The sequence below is a fragment of the Hoplias malabaricus genome, chromosome 2 (genome assembly GCF_029633855.1).
Source record: "Hoplias malabaricus isolate fHopMal1 chromosome 2, fHopMal1.hap1, whole genome shotgun sequence".
NCBI classification, from domain to species: Eukaryota; Metazoa; Chordata; class Actinopteri; order Characiformes; family Erythrinidae; genus Hoplias; species Hoplias malabaricus.
Window position 1 is genome coordinate 81189036 of NC_089801.1, and position 16283 is coordinate 81205318.

The 16283-nt window shown below is 43.4% G+C and overlaps 1 protein-coding gene across 1 annotated transcript in view; it reads left to right on the forward strand.

Moving 5' to 3' along the window:
• Nucleotides 1–16283, forward strand: part of pard3ba (par-3 family cell polarity regulator beta a) — a 138507-nt gene that overhangs the window by 12032 nt on the left and 110192 nt on the right. The window contains exon 2 of the mRNA XM_066661722.1: nt 23–124. Coding sequence (XP_066517819.1) covers nt 23–124 — 102 coding nt within the window. The remainder of the gene's footprint in view (nt 1–22; nt 125–16283) is intronic.

Consider the following 16283-nt stretch of genomic DNA (forward strand, 5'->3'; position numbering starts at 1 on the left):
ATGGAAGCATTGTTTCCAACAGGATGGGGAGTTCCTGGTGCGGACGCACCACGTGGAGTATGTGGACGGGGGGATTCTGGACCCGGACGACATGCTCACAGACCTGGTGGAGGACAAGGACAAGGTAAGGGCTTGGGGATGGGCAAAAGGGGACAGTTTCGGTGGCCCTAGCTTTGCTCCATGTGTGTGAGTGTGTATGGAGGGGCGGGAGGGTTGGGGTCAAGCTAGAAGTGTGTTATCGGTGAAAGTGAATGGGAAAAGCATTGGTTTCCTGTGTGTCTGCTGTGGTCTGAGCTCACAGGCCTTGTTTGGATTCCCTGTCACGACTGCGCCTCTCCAGTTTGACCTTCCCGGAGCTTTCCTTATTCTCCGACTTAGGAATAGAGTGGACAATGCGATGATATGTTATTGTTATAATGATAAATGTTCACATTGTCCTTGTCTGGATATTTTACGAGAGCTGTCAGCACGTCTATAAGACGACTGCATTACAACTAAAACTAATACGTAGAGAATTGAGCGACGGTGCTATGATTAATAACATTAGTTTACAGTTATTTTAGTTCTTTAGTTTGTTTCTCACACTCCTTCACAACTAGCTTGTTTATAATAAGTGTATTGTGCATTTTGAGTGGTACGGTTTTGTTGGTAGATTTTAGTATTTTTCAATTTTATTCCGAATTTTCTCGTCTCTCCTGCATTTTTCCAACTGTATTTACATTTCCCCCAAATGTTTATTCTCATTTTCCCTAATATTTGAATTATTTGTTCTTAATTTCTCATATCTCCCAAATGTTTTCCATACTTTTACAAATTTATTTCCATTTTTTTGCCAATTTTTCCAAACTTTCTTAAATTTCTCCCAAATTTTCCAAATTTGATTCTTATTTTTCAGATTTCTCCCATTTCCCCTCAAACTTCCCTCCAGTTACCCAGATTTATCCACAATTATTTCCCAATTTCATAATTTTATTTACAACTATTTCCCCAGTTAGTTGTACATTGTTGGTCCTACACCAGTTTGCCATCTTCAAAAAAAATAAAAACTGTTCCATTGTGATTTAATTTGTTTTATAAGGAACTAATTGCAAGGTGTTTTCAAAACCTTTCTGTTTTTCCGAGAATTAATCCACATTAGTATAACAGAGTTAATAATAACTATATCACATGATATTTTCAGACGTCTGCTTTAGGAAGTGGTTTGTTAGATACAGCCCTAGTCCAGTGACATAAATGTCTTGGTTTGACCAGGTTTTGAACAGGGGTGTCCAAATGTTGCAGACGAATGGACACACCTCTTAACATTTTGTGAGGTTCTACTCCAGGAGATGTTTGGAATAGTAGGACATTTTTGGACATTCTGAGAAATCAAATCCCTCTTATCGTTGGAGTTGGAACTTGTGATGTTTGCCCGGTTCCTCTTGACCAGTAACAAACACCAGCGACTCCTAACAGGTCCTGGAACAACCCTGTAAAGCCGGTTTCCAGACATCCTGGGAAATCTTGAGCTTCACCTGACACCGTGTAGACCTGTGTAGCTGGTCCTGAACAGCTGGGATTTGTGTTTTGTCCCGTTCCGTTGCAGCCTGTTGAAAGGGAAGGAGTTTGGTTTCCTCAGATGCTGCCGGACGGCCTTTAATAGCATGGTCTTTTGTTTTATTGCCACTTCCTTTGAGTTCCTCAATGTGTTTTGGTCAGAAGATGTGAACAAAGCCTTGGTGAAATGCTAAGTGGGGAAGCTATTTATACAAGTCGTCCCAGTTTTGCATAACGCAGCCTTAAAATGTGGTAATGGATTCTAACGAGATGCATATTCAGGGGTCTGGCTGCATAAAAATTGCTGAATTACAATTACTTAGTCAGCAGGAGCTGGATGAAACGGCACCGTCGGAATATTCATACGCTGGTGGGCAGTGCCATTTGGGCTGATTAATTTCAGTGGGCTTCCAAAGCTAGTTCCAGCATAGTTTATAGCGACCTGTTTAAACAGAGGGCCCTGGATTCAGAAAGGGGATATGACTGCTGTACATCATTGTTTTTTAGCTATTCATTCATTAATTCATTCATTCAGTCAGTCAGTCATTATCTGTAACCCTTCATCCTGGTCAGGCCTACTCAGGATCATTGGGTGCCATCACAAGGCATCACACGCTCACCGAGCTGCTCACAAATACACTTGTGAACAATCGCACACACTCACCCATTCACTCACTCATTCACACCTGTGGACAAGTTCACTCAGTCACACACACACATTGCTAAAATAGCCTATAACATTAGATCTATAACTTGTGCTTCATTAAACTGCCCGCTCTCCAAGTTGACACGGGTGAAGTTGCCATGGCAATGAGGAAGGGTTACCGGCCCCTGCTCCAAGGCCCATTAACCCGCGGCAGGAAGTGATGGCGATCGACTTGACCCCAGGCTCGGCTCATGAATATTCATCAGTGGATGATGAATGATGTTAATGCATGGAGGCGCTGTAGCCATCAGCCCCTGCGGACCACCAGTAGGGTCAAAGGTCACACCACCAGAGTGCTTTGCTTAGTCAATTAAGCATTTCATCACTCCTCCTCTCCTGTCCACTCTGCACTCGTTTTGCTGTTCCTTCCAGACCTCTTCCGGGGAACTTGGGCCCTGTGCTTGGGCCCATTTTGGCTAGGAGTGGGTGTATCTCAATTCTGGCTGGGATCGAGATAGAGAGGGGTACTTGTCCCATTCCATTATAACAAACAGGTCTCTGTAGTTAGCTGGTAAATGGTCAGTTCCACCTTAAATGGTGACGCAATTATATTTTGGTGCCTGATGCTACTGCAACAATTAAAGTGGAACTATGCAGACAAATTACTGCAAGGGAGGCTTCATTCAGCTTCATAGCTCTGAAGTGTTAGTAGTGGGTGATTATATATTATGGACATATTATTCTAAAGACACATGACACCTTAAATTTACTAATTACCGTCCTAAATGTATGCCCTATGTAAACACTCAAAAACTAGATGTAGGGCTAAAAAACAAGAAATGGGATTGAGTGTAAGATTTATGCTGCTATGCTAATTGCTGTTCCTCATACATGGTTAATTACACCAGCTACTAACTGTATTTACCCTGCCAAAACATCTGCCATTGTCATGGAGACCGATGCAAAATAGTTGCGTTTTTGGAGACCCTTGCTAATAATGACTGGCAGCTTTAAGGACAATAGCCTGTTTAATAAGGAAAAGATGGAAATGAAGCAATTCGTTTCACGGACAAAAACCCAATAAAAGCCGACCTAATAGTGTCCGTCCACCTCGGCTAATTTACCCTTTAATTAGCCAGCTCTTACGCTAATGCAGGCGCTAATCTGTTTAGCATCCACAAATGGTGGCACGTATTGGCAGCAAATTCATTCCTTACTTCGACTAAATGGCCCTTTCTTCCCACCTTTGTGGGACTTGGTGTGTCCTGGTGATTCTGGTAATGTTTTCTGTGGCCCAAATAATGCATTTGTGATGCTAATCACCGCTAATTTGAAAGCTCATTAAATTCTGATGGAAATATCGAGCTTGTGCTGAAAAGGGCTAATGCGCTGCAGAGGAGGTTTGAGACCCCATCAAAGGCCGCTAATGAATATTCAAGTTTTCGTGTTAGTCTTGTGTCGGACGAACTCCATCCGATTCCATCAGAAATTCAGATTTGGTTTCGTTAGCTCTAGCCCTCGCATGCTGATAAGCACATTAGCTGGGCACCTACGCGCCTCAGGAGTTGTTTAGCGTCACTAGCCGCTCAGGCTGCTTTCAGCACAGTGATGCAGCTACTGTGTCATGTCTTTAACATCTTTATCTTCGCTGGAGTGAGTGGTGAGGAGGAATGAATGGAGGCTGATTGCAGGAAACGGCTGGGAATTTAGCCTTTGTGGATCTGCTGATTGGCTGGCGATGCTAATGTTGGCTAACGCTGCTCAACCAGCTGTAGACAAGCGTGCTTTGGTTTCCACATGAAGAGGGAGATGATTCTGGCTAGTTTTGACTCGACATGTTTAGATGGTTTAGATGCTGAAGGATGGAAATAATGAGAAGCATTTAGCCCAAATGCTAACTTTGATTTTTAAAGGAATTCGAACCACTTTGTGTTTAGCTAACTGTGTGATTGTTTGCACATAGCTAGATGGGTTTTAGATTTGAACCCACTTTTAAAGTGGCCAAAAGCCACTAGACACCTGTAAGATATCTTATATCTCGCTCTTTTGTGAATGGTTCATGTTACGTGTTAAAACATATCCTGTGAGGGTTTGTTAGCAGTTAGCCACATGAACTTTATTTAGGACATGTGTTGAGTAGTTAAGCCTCACAAATGCCATAGCCAATCTTTGATAACACTCTAGAACACAGTTCTGCTGCTATATTCTAGCCAACCTTTAGCATTTAGCATGAAGTAAAATGATTTTCATTAGCACAGCCACTCTTTAGCCTCTGTGTGTAATCACTTCAGAGTAATCACTCAAGGCTAATCTTGCTAACTCGAATTAGACTGAATTCATATGCTAAACTTGCTAAAGGGGGCTTTCAGAGACCTTGGGCAACCATATTTGTCACAAAATTATAAAGATACTAGATTTGAAAGGTTGATAAATGTGAACTAGGCCATAATGTAGGAAATGATTGATATCAATTATATCAATAAATGAAAGCAAAAATAAAGGAAATATTCACTGATATATATGATATATTCAATTTAATATGAGATACAAACAAAGACCCGGGGGTCCACCACTATCAGACAGTGCTCCCAGCGACGGTTAAGTAAAAAGTAGTGCTTTTTACTACGTTGTCACTAAAGCTCAACACACTTGGAGGAGAACTCTAACTCTAAAATTCATTTATACAGGGCCCTGGTGGAATCAGGAAATGTAAAATGGAGGATATCACTTAAAATGGTGGGCACTTACATTTCCATACTGTTCCCATTTTAGTATTGATTTTCCTGAATGCGTCTGAGCATAACACACACACACACACCCACACACACACACTTGTTTTCATATATTTTCAGACCATTATGAAGACTGTCATTAGAGAAATTCACTATATTCTGAAATACTAGGCCTACTATTAACTCTAAAACTAACCCGTTCTCCACACACACACACACACACACACACACGTTTGTTTTCATGCGTTGCTGGGCCAATACCTAGGCTGCCTAGACTACCTTGTGTTGACTTACTTTTACCTTATTCTAAAGTACTTCTGTCTTAATCCTGACCTATATTCTTGGTACACACACACACACACACACACACACACCCTTCAGCAGACCTTTGTATAACCAGTTCTGCAATCATTAAATAGTCATTAGCTATTCCACTCCACCCAGACAAAGCACACTGATTTACATGAGAATGAACATTTATAACAGTACACAGGGACAGTCCAGTAGAATAAAGGAATTTTACAATGTTCATATAGTTGTATACTAAATAAATAAATTAATTAATAAATAAACACACTCAGTTTGGGGCACTTGAGGGCATTTGTTTGTGTGCTGTACATCCCCCCCCAACCACCCCATAATACTCTATAGCATGTTTTTTATTGATGATAGTGATTGTTTTGACTGTATTTACACATTGGTTTTTTGAGGGTAATTGAGAGAGAGAGAGAGAGAGAGAGAGAGACAAACAAAGAGAGAGAGAGAGAGAGACAAACAAAGAGAGAGAGAGAGAGAGACAAACAAAGAGAGAGAGAGAGAGAGAGAGAGAGAGAGAGACAAACAAAGAGAGAGAGAGAGAGAGACAAACAAAGAGAGAGAGAGAGAGAGAGAGAGACAAACAAAGACAGAGAGAGAGAGAGACAAACAAAGACACAGAGAGAGAGAGACAGAGACACAGAGAGAGAGAGAGACAGAGACAGAGAGAGAGAGAGAGAGAGAGAGAGAGAGAGAGAGAGCCTCTTTAGTGATGTGTTTGCTGATCGATCTCTTATCTCCTCGACTCTTTCGTAGACCACTTCTCAGTTCTCTCTCTCTCTTTCTCTGTCTCTGTCTGTTTCTCTCTCTGTCTCTCTCTCTCTCTGTATCTTTGTTTGTCTCTCTCTCTCTCTGTCTGTTTCTCTCTCTATCTCTCTCTCTGTCTGTTTCTCTCTCTATCTCTCTCTCTCTCTCTCTCTGTGTCTCTGTCTCTCTCTCTCTTTGTGTCTATCTGTCTCTCTCTCTCTGTATCTCTGTCTGTCTGTCTCTCTCTCTCTCTCTCTCTCTCTCTCTCTCTCTCTCTCTCTCTCTCTCTGAGTTTGCTATGCAGGATGTTGTAGCACCGTAGTGTAGTACGGGGGATTCTAATGTGTGTGTGTGTAAAGTCTGGGCACACCTGGCAAAGTTATTGTTTATGTAAATGATTCATGCGTTGATCATTTTATATTTCCGAGTGTTAAGAGCCTGGGCACCTTAGCCACAAAACACAGATAGAAATGCCTCCAGGGCAGGAACACAAGTCAGTGAGGGTTTGCTTGTGTGTGTGTGTGTGTGTGTGTGTGTGCAAGTTTGGACCAAAATAAAGTGCATTGTTTTGTGTGTGTTTGGGAAGTGTGTGGGTGTGTGAGGGTGTTGTGCTTGTTTTCATGTTTGGTGTTTACAGGTCTGTTAGCATGTGCCTGCCTTTTTTCTGGTGTTTGCTGAAGTTTTGTGAATGTGTTTAATAGTGTGTACGTGTACGGGCTTGTATTGTGTGAGTCGCGAGCGTGGGATTGTTTGCTTGTGTTTGCAACTGTATTGCGAGAGTTTGCAAGTGTATATTTGTTATTGTTTGCATGTATTTGTTGTGCAGTTCTTTGCAAATGTATTGCCTGTGTTTGCGAGTGTTTTGCGTCATGTTTGTAAGTGCTTTTTGCGAGGAGTGTTTGCGGTTTATGCTGTTATTAAATATTATTTATATTTATAATATATTATTAATTATAATGCATAACAAACGATAAATGACTCTACACTCGATGTGTTTTGAATAGGTTTAAACACTCTTTGGGTCGATGGCCGATAAAAATTTCCAGTGAAAGTCAAACATGTGACAAGTAAAACTTAACGGATCCGTGTTCGGGAAAGCGCCGAGCTGTAAGCGAGCCGAGCCGTGCAGAGTCGAGTCGATTAGAGCTGGACCCATGCAGTGGAAAAGTGACATTAGTGTTTGGTACTGTTTTGTGAGCTCTTGTGCATTTTTACGAGAGTCACGTGAGAGATTTGCGAGCGTTTTGTGTGTCCTTGTGATTGTTTTTGCGAGTGTTTGTCAGCGTGACAGTGCCTCATATCACAGTCATTAACACACACACACACACACACACACACACACACTGTCTTCTGTTTGCGTTTATCAGTTCCTCCCCGGCTGATTATGCTAACGCTCCACACGGGCGTCCAGTCACGCTCGCCCCGGTCCTCCCTCGCCCCCCTCCTCCCCCTCCTCCCCCCTCCGTCCGAGAGGAGGTTACCATGTCAATCACGGCGGATGAAACTAATAAACAAGACGAGGAGCTCGCTCTCCACCGCAATTAAACCCCCATCGCCGCCGCACCTGGGGCCTGCAGTCTCGCCCAATCAGCGTCAGGCGCCATCCTCGTTATTATTATTATCAATTTCTACAGCCATAATTAATTATCTTAATAAACGAGCCTCTTGATGAGATGGAGGAGATCCGACCAGCGCCCCACATCCCCCCCCCTCCCCACTTCACCACCGTCATCTTCATCAGAGGGAGAGAGAGAGAGAGACGGAGACAGAGAGAGAGAGAGTTAGTTTCTGTTTGTTCTTACTTTTAATTTTCACTCATTATCCGTTTATTTTTTCTTATTTTTTTGTTGGTTTATTGCTTTCTTACATGTTTCTTTTCCAGTGATTGGTTATGATTCTCCTTTATTCTTTCTTTCATTTTTCTGTTTTTCTTTCTTTTCCTTTCTCTTTCTCTTTTTTTTTTCTTCTCTCTCTTCATCCTTGTTCCCTTCACCTCTCACTCTTTCTTTCCCTTTATTCTCCCTCTCCCTTGTTTCTCTCTGTCTCTCTATCTACCTATGCTCTTGCTTTTCATTCTAATTTATTTATTCTCTTTTTCTTTCTTCTCTTTCTCTCTGTTCTCTTCATCTCTCTCTCTCACTTTCTTTCTTTTCTTTTTTGTTCTTTCTCTTTTTCTGTTTTCTTTTTTATGTTCTTTCTTTATTCTCTCGTTTTCTTTCTTCTCTCTATTTATCTTTGTTCTCTTCATCTCTCACTCTTTCTCTTTCGTTTTCTTTTTTTCTTTCTTCTGTTTCTCTTTGTTCCCACAATCTCTCTCACTGTCTTTCTCTCCTTTCATTCTCCCTCTTCCCTTGTTTCTCTCTCCTCTTTTTTGCTCTCCATTTTATTAACGTTATCATTAATATTTATTTTTTGATATGTTTTTAATGTGACACTGGAGAAATGTATGTGTCCAACATTTTAAAATAATAAACAAATAGAAAAGAAAAGAAAGAGAAGGGAATGAATAAAGTCTTGTTGATGAGTAGAGCACTGGTCCCAATCCCAGTAAAAAGCAGTATGTGTTCTTGTTTGTGTCTCTTTGAGCTGATAGACGTCTCTCCATTAAAGTACATATTTACGTAATCAGACAGACCTCTCTCCCTGTACAACACAATCATGACCTGGTACCATTCGTAGAACACACTCCTGATGTTTCCCAGAAGGGTCCAGGGGCCTGGCCGGTTTTCAGACCCGGTCGGGAATGTTTTGGGGATTTTTCAGAACTGTCATTGACAAAACATTCAGGCTTTGCTTCCCACAATTTCTCCTCCCTGTGAGTAACTCTCCTACCGAGTTTCCCACCAGAGAGCAGCCTGGGAGTGGGTGGTCCTGCCCACTCTCCATGTGTCCCTCCACACCGGCTCAGGTTCGATCCTGTTACTCTTAGCCTTAGAGATCTGAGTCTCTCCACTTTCGAGAGGAACTGCCAGGTCTCCAGGGTCAGGACCTCCATTTAGAGGAGGGATGCCCTCTGCTGGACTCTGCAACACCTTCCCCTCCTCAGGCTTTGTGCAGCTGCTGTGAGAAAAGCTCCTTCAGGTGGATACTTATTTATCGTCGTGTGGTTGTTACAGTGAACGGTCCTGTGCCACTGGGGATGAGCTTGTTTAAAGACCCCCTGGTACACACTCTTCAGCTCGACGTTCTGAATATTTCAAGCTAGAAATCAGTTTCATTTCAATTTCATTCAAAAAGGAAGTCGGGGTAAAAAAGTGCTTTACATTACATTAAAAAGTGTAAAATTTTGTGTTGTTATATTTAATTTAATAACATTAATAATAACTACATTTATTTAAGTTCATATTTTGGTAGAGGGCAAGAGATTATATATTAATATAGTATTATGTGGCCTCAATATCTTATTTGGTGGCCACATCTGATTAAAAACAACTGCAGTGTTGCCTCAGGGGCTGCGTAGTTGGTTGTGCTTGCTTTGTATTGTATACATATTAATAAATGTTTGTATGATTATATATTAATATGTATAACAATGTTTTGTATGATCTTTTGTTTCTTAAAGTGGGCCCCAGATCTGTCTGGACCCTCTCCCCCGACTGTACACAGATAAAGACTTGTGTATTACCGTGGTACTCGGTGATGATGCCACTGCTCATTGCCCTCACTTCATGTAGCTGAGGTTTACTCCCCTCAGCTCTGAGCCACAGTTTTACTGTTACGCACCCTGCCTTGGAGGTACAGAGGTGGGCTTACTTCTAAACACTCTGAGGTGGACAACAACAGTTTGCTCCTTCAGCCTTTTCAAAATAAAAGTCATGACACACTGTCTTGGCAGCTGAGGAAGCATTTGAATCTCCCTTAAAATAACATCATACTAAGGTCCCAGAGTAGGAGCAGGATGAAAGGCTGGGTTTTGAGAGAGTGAGAGAGATTGAGAGAGAGCGATTGACAGAGACAAAGAGAGAGAAAAGACAGCGATTAATCCAGATGAGCACACCAGCACTTTCCGCCTTATTAGACCGTAAAGGATGCCTGATTGGAGCTCTCAGCACACCTCTGTCTCCCTCTGTCTTTCTGTTCTATTACACCCACCTCACACAGGCTCCACGGGTCCTGAGGCTGCTGCACGTACAAAAGCACTGTCCGTTAGATGGCCACACCTGAGCCAGAGGTCACCTTGTCCACTGCTAAGTGTCAAGACCCCACAACATCCAGCTGTGGAACAGTGGAGCTGCACTCGCTGGAGTGGATGGTTCTGTAGGCTAATTGTGGGTTCTGCAGTATAATGATTCTGTAGTCTAGCGGTGGGTTCTGTAGTCTAGTGGTTCTGTAGGCTAATGATGGGTTCTGTAGGCTAATGGCTGGTTCTGTAATGGTGGGTTCTGTAGTCTAGTGGTGAGTTCTGTAGTCTAGTGATTGTTTCTGTCGTCTAGTGGTGAGTTCTATAGGGTAATGGTTGGTTCTGTAGTCTAGTGGTTCTGTAGGTTAATGGCTGGTTCTGTAATGGTGGGTTCTGTAGTCTAGTGGCTGGTTCTGTAGTCTAGTGGTGTGTTATGTAGTCTACTGTTGAGTTCTGAAGGCTAAAGGCTGGTTCTGTAGTGGTGAGTTCTGTAGGCTAGTGGCTGGTTCTGTAGGCTAGTGGCTGGTTCTGTAGGCTAATGGCTGGTTCTGTAGTGGTGGGTTCTGTAGTCTAGTGGTGAGTTCTGTAGGCTAATGATTGATTCTGTAGGCTAATGGCTGGATCTGTAGTGGTGGTTTCTGTAGGCTAATGGTTGGTTCTGTAGTCTAGTGGTGAGTTCTGTAGGCTAGTGGCTGGTTCTGTAGGCTAATGGCTGGTTCTGTAGTCTAGTGGTGAGTTCTGTAGGCTAGTGGCTGGTTCTGTAGGCTAATGGTTCTTATATGTTATTAAGCTATCGTTGGTAGCTGTGAGTAATGGGTGTGAAATTGTGTAAGTGATATAAAGGATTTCAATTACAGGCCCCAGTGGCGGTATTCGTTTTGCTTCCAGAAACTCAAGGCTGGAATGTCAGGTTGGGACTTATCTGTGTGTGTGTGTGTGTGTGTGTGTGTGTGTGTGTGTGTGTGTGTGTGTGTGTGTGTGTGTGTGTGTGTGTGTGTGTGTGTGTGTGTGTGTGTGATGGTGTGTGTGTGTGTGTGTGTAAATGCGGCCACCCAGATCACTGATTAGCGCGCCGGTGGCGGCGGCGACACTCTCCCAGGCTGAAAATGAACATCCTTTGCCGTTTCAAAAAACTTGCCGATGTCGGAGCACTGCCGACGGGCTGCTGTCTCCATGGCAACTCCCTGGAAACCAAGATGTCAAGATTCTTGGGTGCTCTGCTTTTTTCCCTCTGTGATTCTTTGTCTCGCCCCCACCCCCCCCTTCCGTTTTGTCCCTCTCCCTTTCCCTTTTGTCTTCTGTCTGTCTGTTTTCTGCTTCATCCCTCGCTTGGTGCACTTACTGAAAATATCCTTCAGTGTTTGGCACTTCCAGCCTTTTCAGGAGACGTCTGCAGAGCTGTCTTACCAAACCACCAAAGTTCAGTCCCGGAAGTTAGTTGTGTGTGTGTGAACTGTTGCCCTCACAATTAAAGGGATGAATAAAGAGATTGTAGTTAACGAGTGGAGGGTGGTCTCTTACTTTTGCACAGGACTTTACATCTAGACTTAAAGGGGGGAATGGCTACGTTCACACAGCAGGTGAAATCCAATCTGTTTCTTCATACGTGACACAGAAGTGTCATTTTTATGACTGTGTGAACAGCAAAAATCACATTGGGTTTGATTTGAAGTTTCGTCTGCTTTCATACATGGTGTTGTAATCAGATCTGCAAAGGATCTCTTCCAATTCGTCTCTCTCTGAAGATCCAGACTGGAATTATTATTTCAAGGGTGTTTTTTCCTCCACCAAAACATACATAGCGCAGTTTCTGCAGGGCTGAGTTCAGAGTTGCAATGACAGAGGCTCTATTCTCCCTAATACAGTGCCCCCCTGTGGAAGGGGTGGGCTATACTGGCACTGTCTAGTCAGACTTTGAAGTTGATGTTGGAAGCAGCCACAATGTGACGGCCGTGTTTTGGTCAGAGCTTCCACAAAATGGCTGCTTCCAGGTGTTCCAGGTATGAGGTGGTTACAGTTACAGTTCAGTTGCGGACTGCCTCTCAGCTCCACTGCAGGGGCGTCCAAACCCTGTCTAGCCTCCCGAGGTTCTCTGTATTATTATCACACCACTTCTGGTGCCACATCATTTGTGTCGCCTTCAATAACCTTCAATTATTGTGCGTCCAGACCCTACCTCACAACCCTGAGCAGCTGTTTAACACTATTGATCTGCCATACTACCTACAATGACTGGACAGTGGCTTTAACATCGACAGTATCTGGTGTGTGTAAGGGCTAGAAAAAGAAAGCCACTTGTTCAGAAGGCGCAGAGTAAGCGGAGCTCCTGGTTGTTGTGTGACTGACATTTCTGTTCTGTCTGTGTTAAAGCTCTCGCCTTTGGCGGTAATTTAACCTGACATTTGTGCCACTGATGATGTTTTGAACGGACCTGAATGGGAACTAGCTTGTTATTGCATTACGGTTTCATTTGTTTTTGCAGGTTTTTCAAACCTCTCTCACTCACTCAAACACACACACACACCCCTTCAGGTGTGTTTGATTAGCGAAGTCTGGCCGTGCGTTTGCATCAAAGGCCTTGAGCGAGGTGCTTCATTTCCTGTGCTCATTGCCAACCAGTTTTAAGATGTTAAGGAAATGAGAGAGAGAGTGAGAGAATAAAGAAAATAAAAGCCAGTGGGGGGTGGGGGGAGGGGCAGGCTGGCCTTAACGCTGTGAGAACATCGGTCAGCGGCGGTATAAAAATTCCCCACAAATGACTTGCTTATGTGTTTTTGACTTTATGTCCCGTGCTAATTGCAGTATCTCACTGGGAGCCGCACCTGGTAAAGCAGGAGCTACCTGTGAACACCGTTTCTGAAGATTCTGTGGACGCTTGTTTGTTTTGGAGAAATGTCCCGGAAGACGAACATCTGGAGCTCGGAGACGGATTATAGGACATGATGTGATATTGACATGTGGTGATTAAATTTGTCACGATGCCACGATTATGTAGACCTTCGATATGATACCTGTCTAAATATCTCGATACCGATACTGAACCGATACCATAGCAAAAACCTAAAACATCAGGAAAAGTAAAGTAGTTTCTCTACAAGCTGAGGGCGTTTGGCAAAACCTGCTTATTCAGTGTGATGCCACACGTGACGTTTCACCATTTCTGGGTCCAGTCGTGCCTTTGGTCCCGTGAAGGGTGAGTCTGAGGATGGGTGAATGGATGTGGAGTAAGGGGATGATTGGCAGGCAGTGGCTTGGTGGATGCATGAAAAGATGAGTGGATGAATAAATGGTTGTTAGTGTTGGGGCAGATCAGTGAGTGGATTATAGGAGATGGAAGTATGGGTGGATGTATAGTATGATTTATGGATGGATGGATGGATAGATCATCACCACTGATCTTACCCTGATCCTTCTCAACAAACATTGTGTATTATTTCTTTACCCATTTTTTTTATTTATTCCTTTGTTCTTTCTTTCCTTTTGTTTCTAAAAGCCCTGCATTTCTGTTGTATTGTACTGGGGGAGGGTGTTATTGGGAGAAAGAATGGATGGATGGATGGAGAGATGGCCAGCAAACATTAAAGGATGTTGGCACATGCAAAGGCCTGCTTTCCTATAATTACTCATGTGTACAGTGCAAACCACCAGAGCCAGTGTTTACCTACAGCAGGTGAGATAGAGGGAGCAGAGAACAGGATGAACCGAGTGATCTGCCCACAGCTGAAGGAGGTAGGGAATGGTAGAGTACAGTTTGAATAAAGAAATGAGGCAGCGTGAGTATCAGTTGTTTACTGCAAAGACGGTGTCTATTTATTTCTTTGATGATGAAGTGGAAGACGTAGGGATGGATGGAAAGGTCAAGTTCTTTTGGTTACACTGACCCAGTCTCAGCGGCTCTCTCAGCGGTACTTAACCTTCAGTCAGCACTTGAAGCTGAAGAACGACCAGACGTAAATAATCTCACTGACGTTCTGGCCAAAGTGATGGCCATGTTTTTCAGATCATCTCCAAAATGTAAATTCCTGGGGCTATACCCTGTGTGCAGTAGTCAGTACAGTGCAGTGGTCAGTGAAGTGGTCCAAGAAAGGACTATCCACTCGCCGCCTGATGCATTACACACCCTCGACCCAGAGAGTTCCTCACTTCACCAGTTGGTGGTTTGAATCTTGTGGCTGAATATTAGATGTCAGTGGACGGACGGGAGTTTTGCCGAGTGCAGCGAGAGCCAGTGGTGTGTTACGCTGAGGTAATCTCCCACATCTGGGAATGATTTTAAAGACATGCGCCACAGGCATCTGGCCCAAGCTTGCCATTTCATAGCTGTTTGTTCTGGCCAGAACCTGGACTTGTGTGCGGACCTCTGCTCTTCTTGGGACAGATCTGCATAGCATCCAAAGGTAGTTTCCCATGAACAGCAGTGGAAGTTGAGGTGGAGTACTGTTTGTGAAAGCTAGGGGGAGCACTCAGTCTGAGCATATCTGGGCCCTTTTGTTGTTGCCTGAGGGAACAAGGTGAAAGTTGGGGGCTGGAGCTCGCATTGGGAACTTCATGGAGGTGTCGAGTTGATGGAAAGTATGTTGCACAAGGGAGCAAGGTGTGAATGAGTCTCTCTCTCTCCTCTCTTTTTCTCTCGCACTCTCTCTCTCATAGCTGTGAATTCCTGGTGAGATTAAGGGACCCTTCTCTTTGTCTTTCCTCGTCTGGACTAAATCTCCTCTGGACCCCGCTCTCTTCAACAGAGCCGTCGATTTATTTACATAGCCGCTACTAGGTAGACGTCCAATAAAGGGTCTCGTGAACTCAGAATCCCACGTGTCTGGCCTCATTGTTTACCCATTCTGACCAACGACAAGGTTCATAACCTGCGGACCTTCTGGATTACACAGCACCCAGTTCAACAGAGGTGGAATATACTTGACCTCTCCCTCTTTACAAGGGCATCACTTAGTCAACTGTAGATGTCAGGCTCAAGCCCCAAGTGTAAGCACACCATGTTTTCAATATTCAGTGTAGGAGAACTCATCTTCATCTCCCTCCCTGGCTCCACAATCCACTGTGGAAAATCATTGGAACATGTGACGAATCCATATCCTATTGTGGGGTATATAGTGCCATACCCCCCATCTGAACCCAACCTATGACAACACAACCAATAAAAGTAAAAAGTAGTCATTGCTATGCCAACCACAGAAAAAACAGCAACTGATGGAGTGAGTTCAACTCATCTGCGAACATCACCATTCCTTCCTGCTACTCTTTTCAGGTCCTAAAGGCACCACTGGAGAGCCAGGCATGGCTGCATGTTAATCTCAAGAAGGACTTGAGCCATGTCCCATGCTGGAGCATTACATAACAGCAGCCAAGACCCTCTCGATCCCTGCTGCTAATGATGCACTCTGCCCATCACTGTTCCACTCCACCTCCTGCAGCTTGATGATACACTAAGGCTGCATTTTTCACATTCATCTGTGAGATGCATACTTATTTTTAAAATATAGACCCCTGGATTAATAGTGACCCTGACCAACTCCCGAAATGTGCCATAGTAGTTGTTTAAATAATAATTTGTGGGTGTCTAAATTGCAACCTAGCAACCAGGCACTTTTATCATGGGTGACGTAACTTTTTTTATATCATGTTACCGTGGTGAGCAATCGTAGTGTAGCCATCTTTGACAAGGACTCGTGGTAGGCTTACCCTGGTATGAAAGACCTACGGGATATTGCAGCTCAGTCTGCAGGCTGGAAGGCCTCATTGTTATCCACTAGACTTTATTCTTAGTTTTATATATATATATATATATATATATATATATATATATATATATATATATATATATATATATATATATAATTACTTAACTACACATGTATGTAAACTGAAATCAAGTTGCCGTTGCCTTGGACACTTTGTAGCCCCCTCTATTCATGCTGAGTTTCAAGCTATTATGCTCTGTGAATGAGGCAGAACCTGGGAAGCCTGGAAGCTCTATGAGCATGTAATAACTGTGTAATTAACTATGTGCATATAAATGATACCGGTTTCGGTGAGGTTTCTTTAAGTCCATATCCTAAGCCAGTTCATTTCCTTGCTGCAGTTCTTTTGTAATTGCATTGCCTGCATTGTCTCTTTCTTGAAGCCATGTCTTGACGACAGAGAGCACCCTGGCGTTCCGCATGAATGCCTA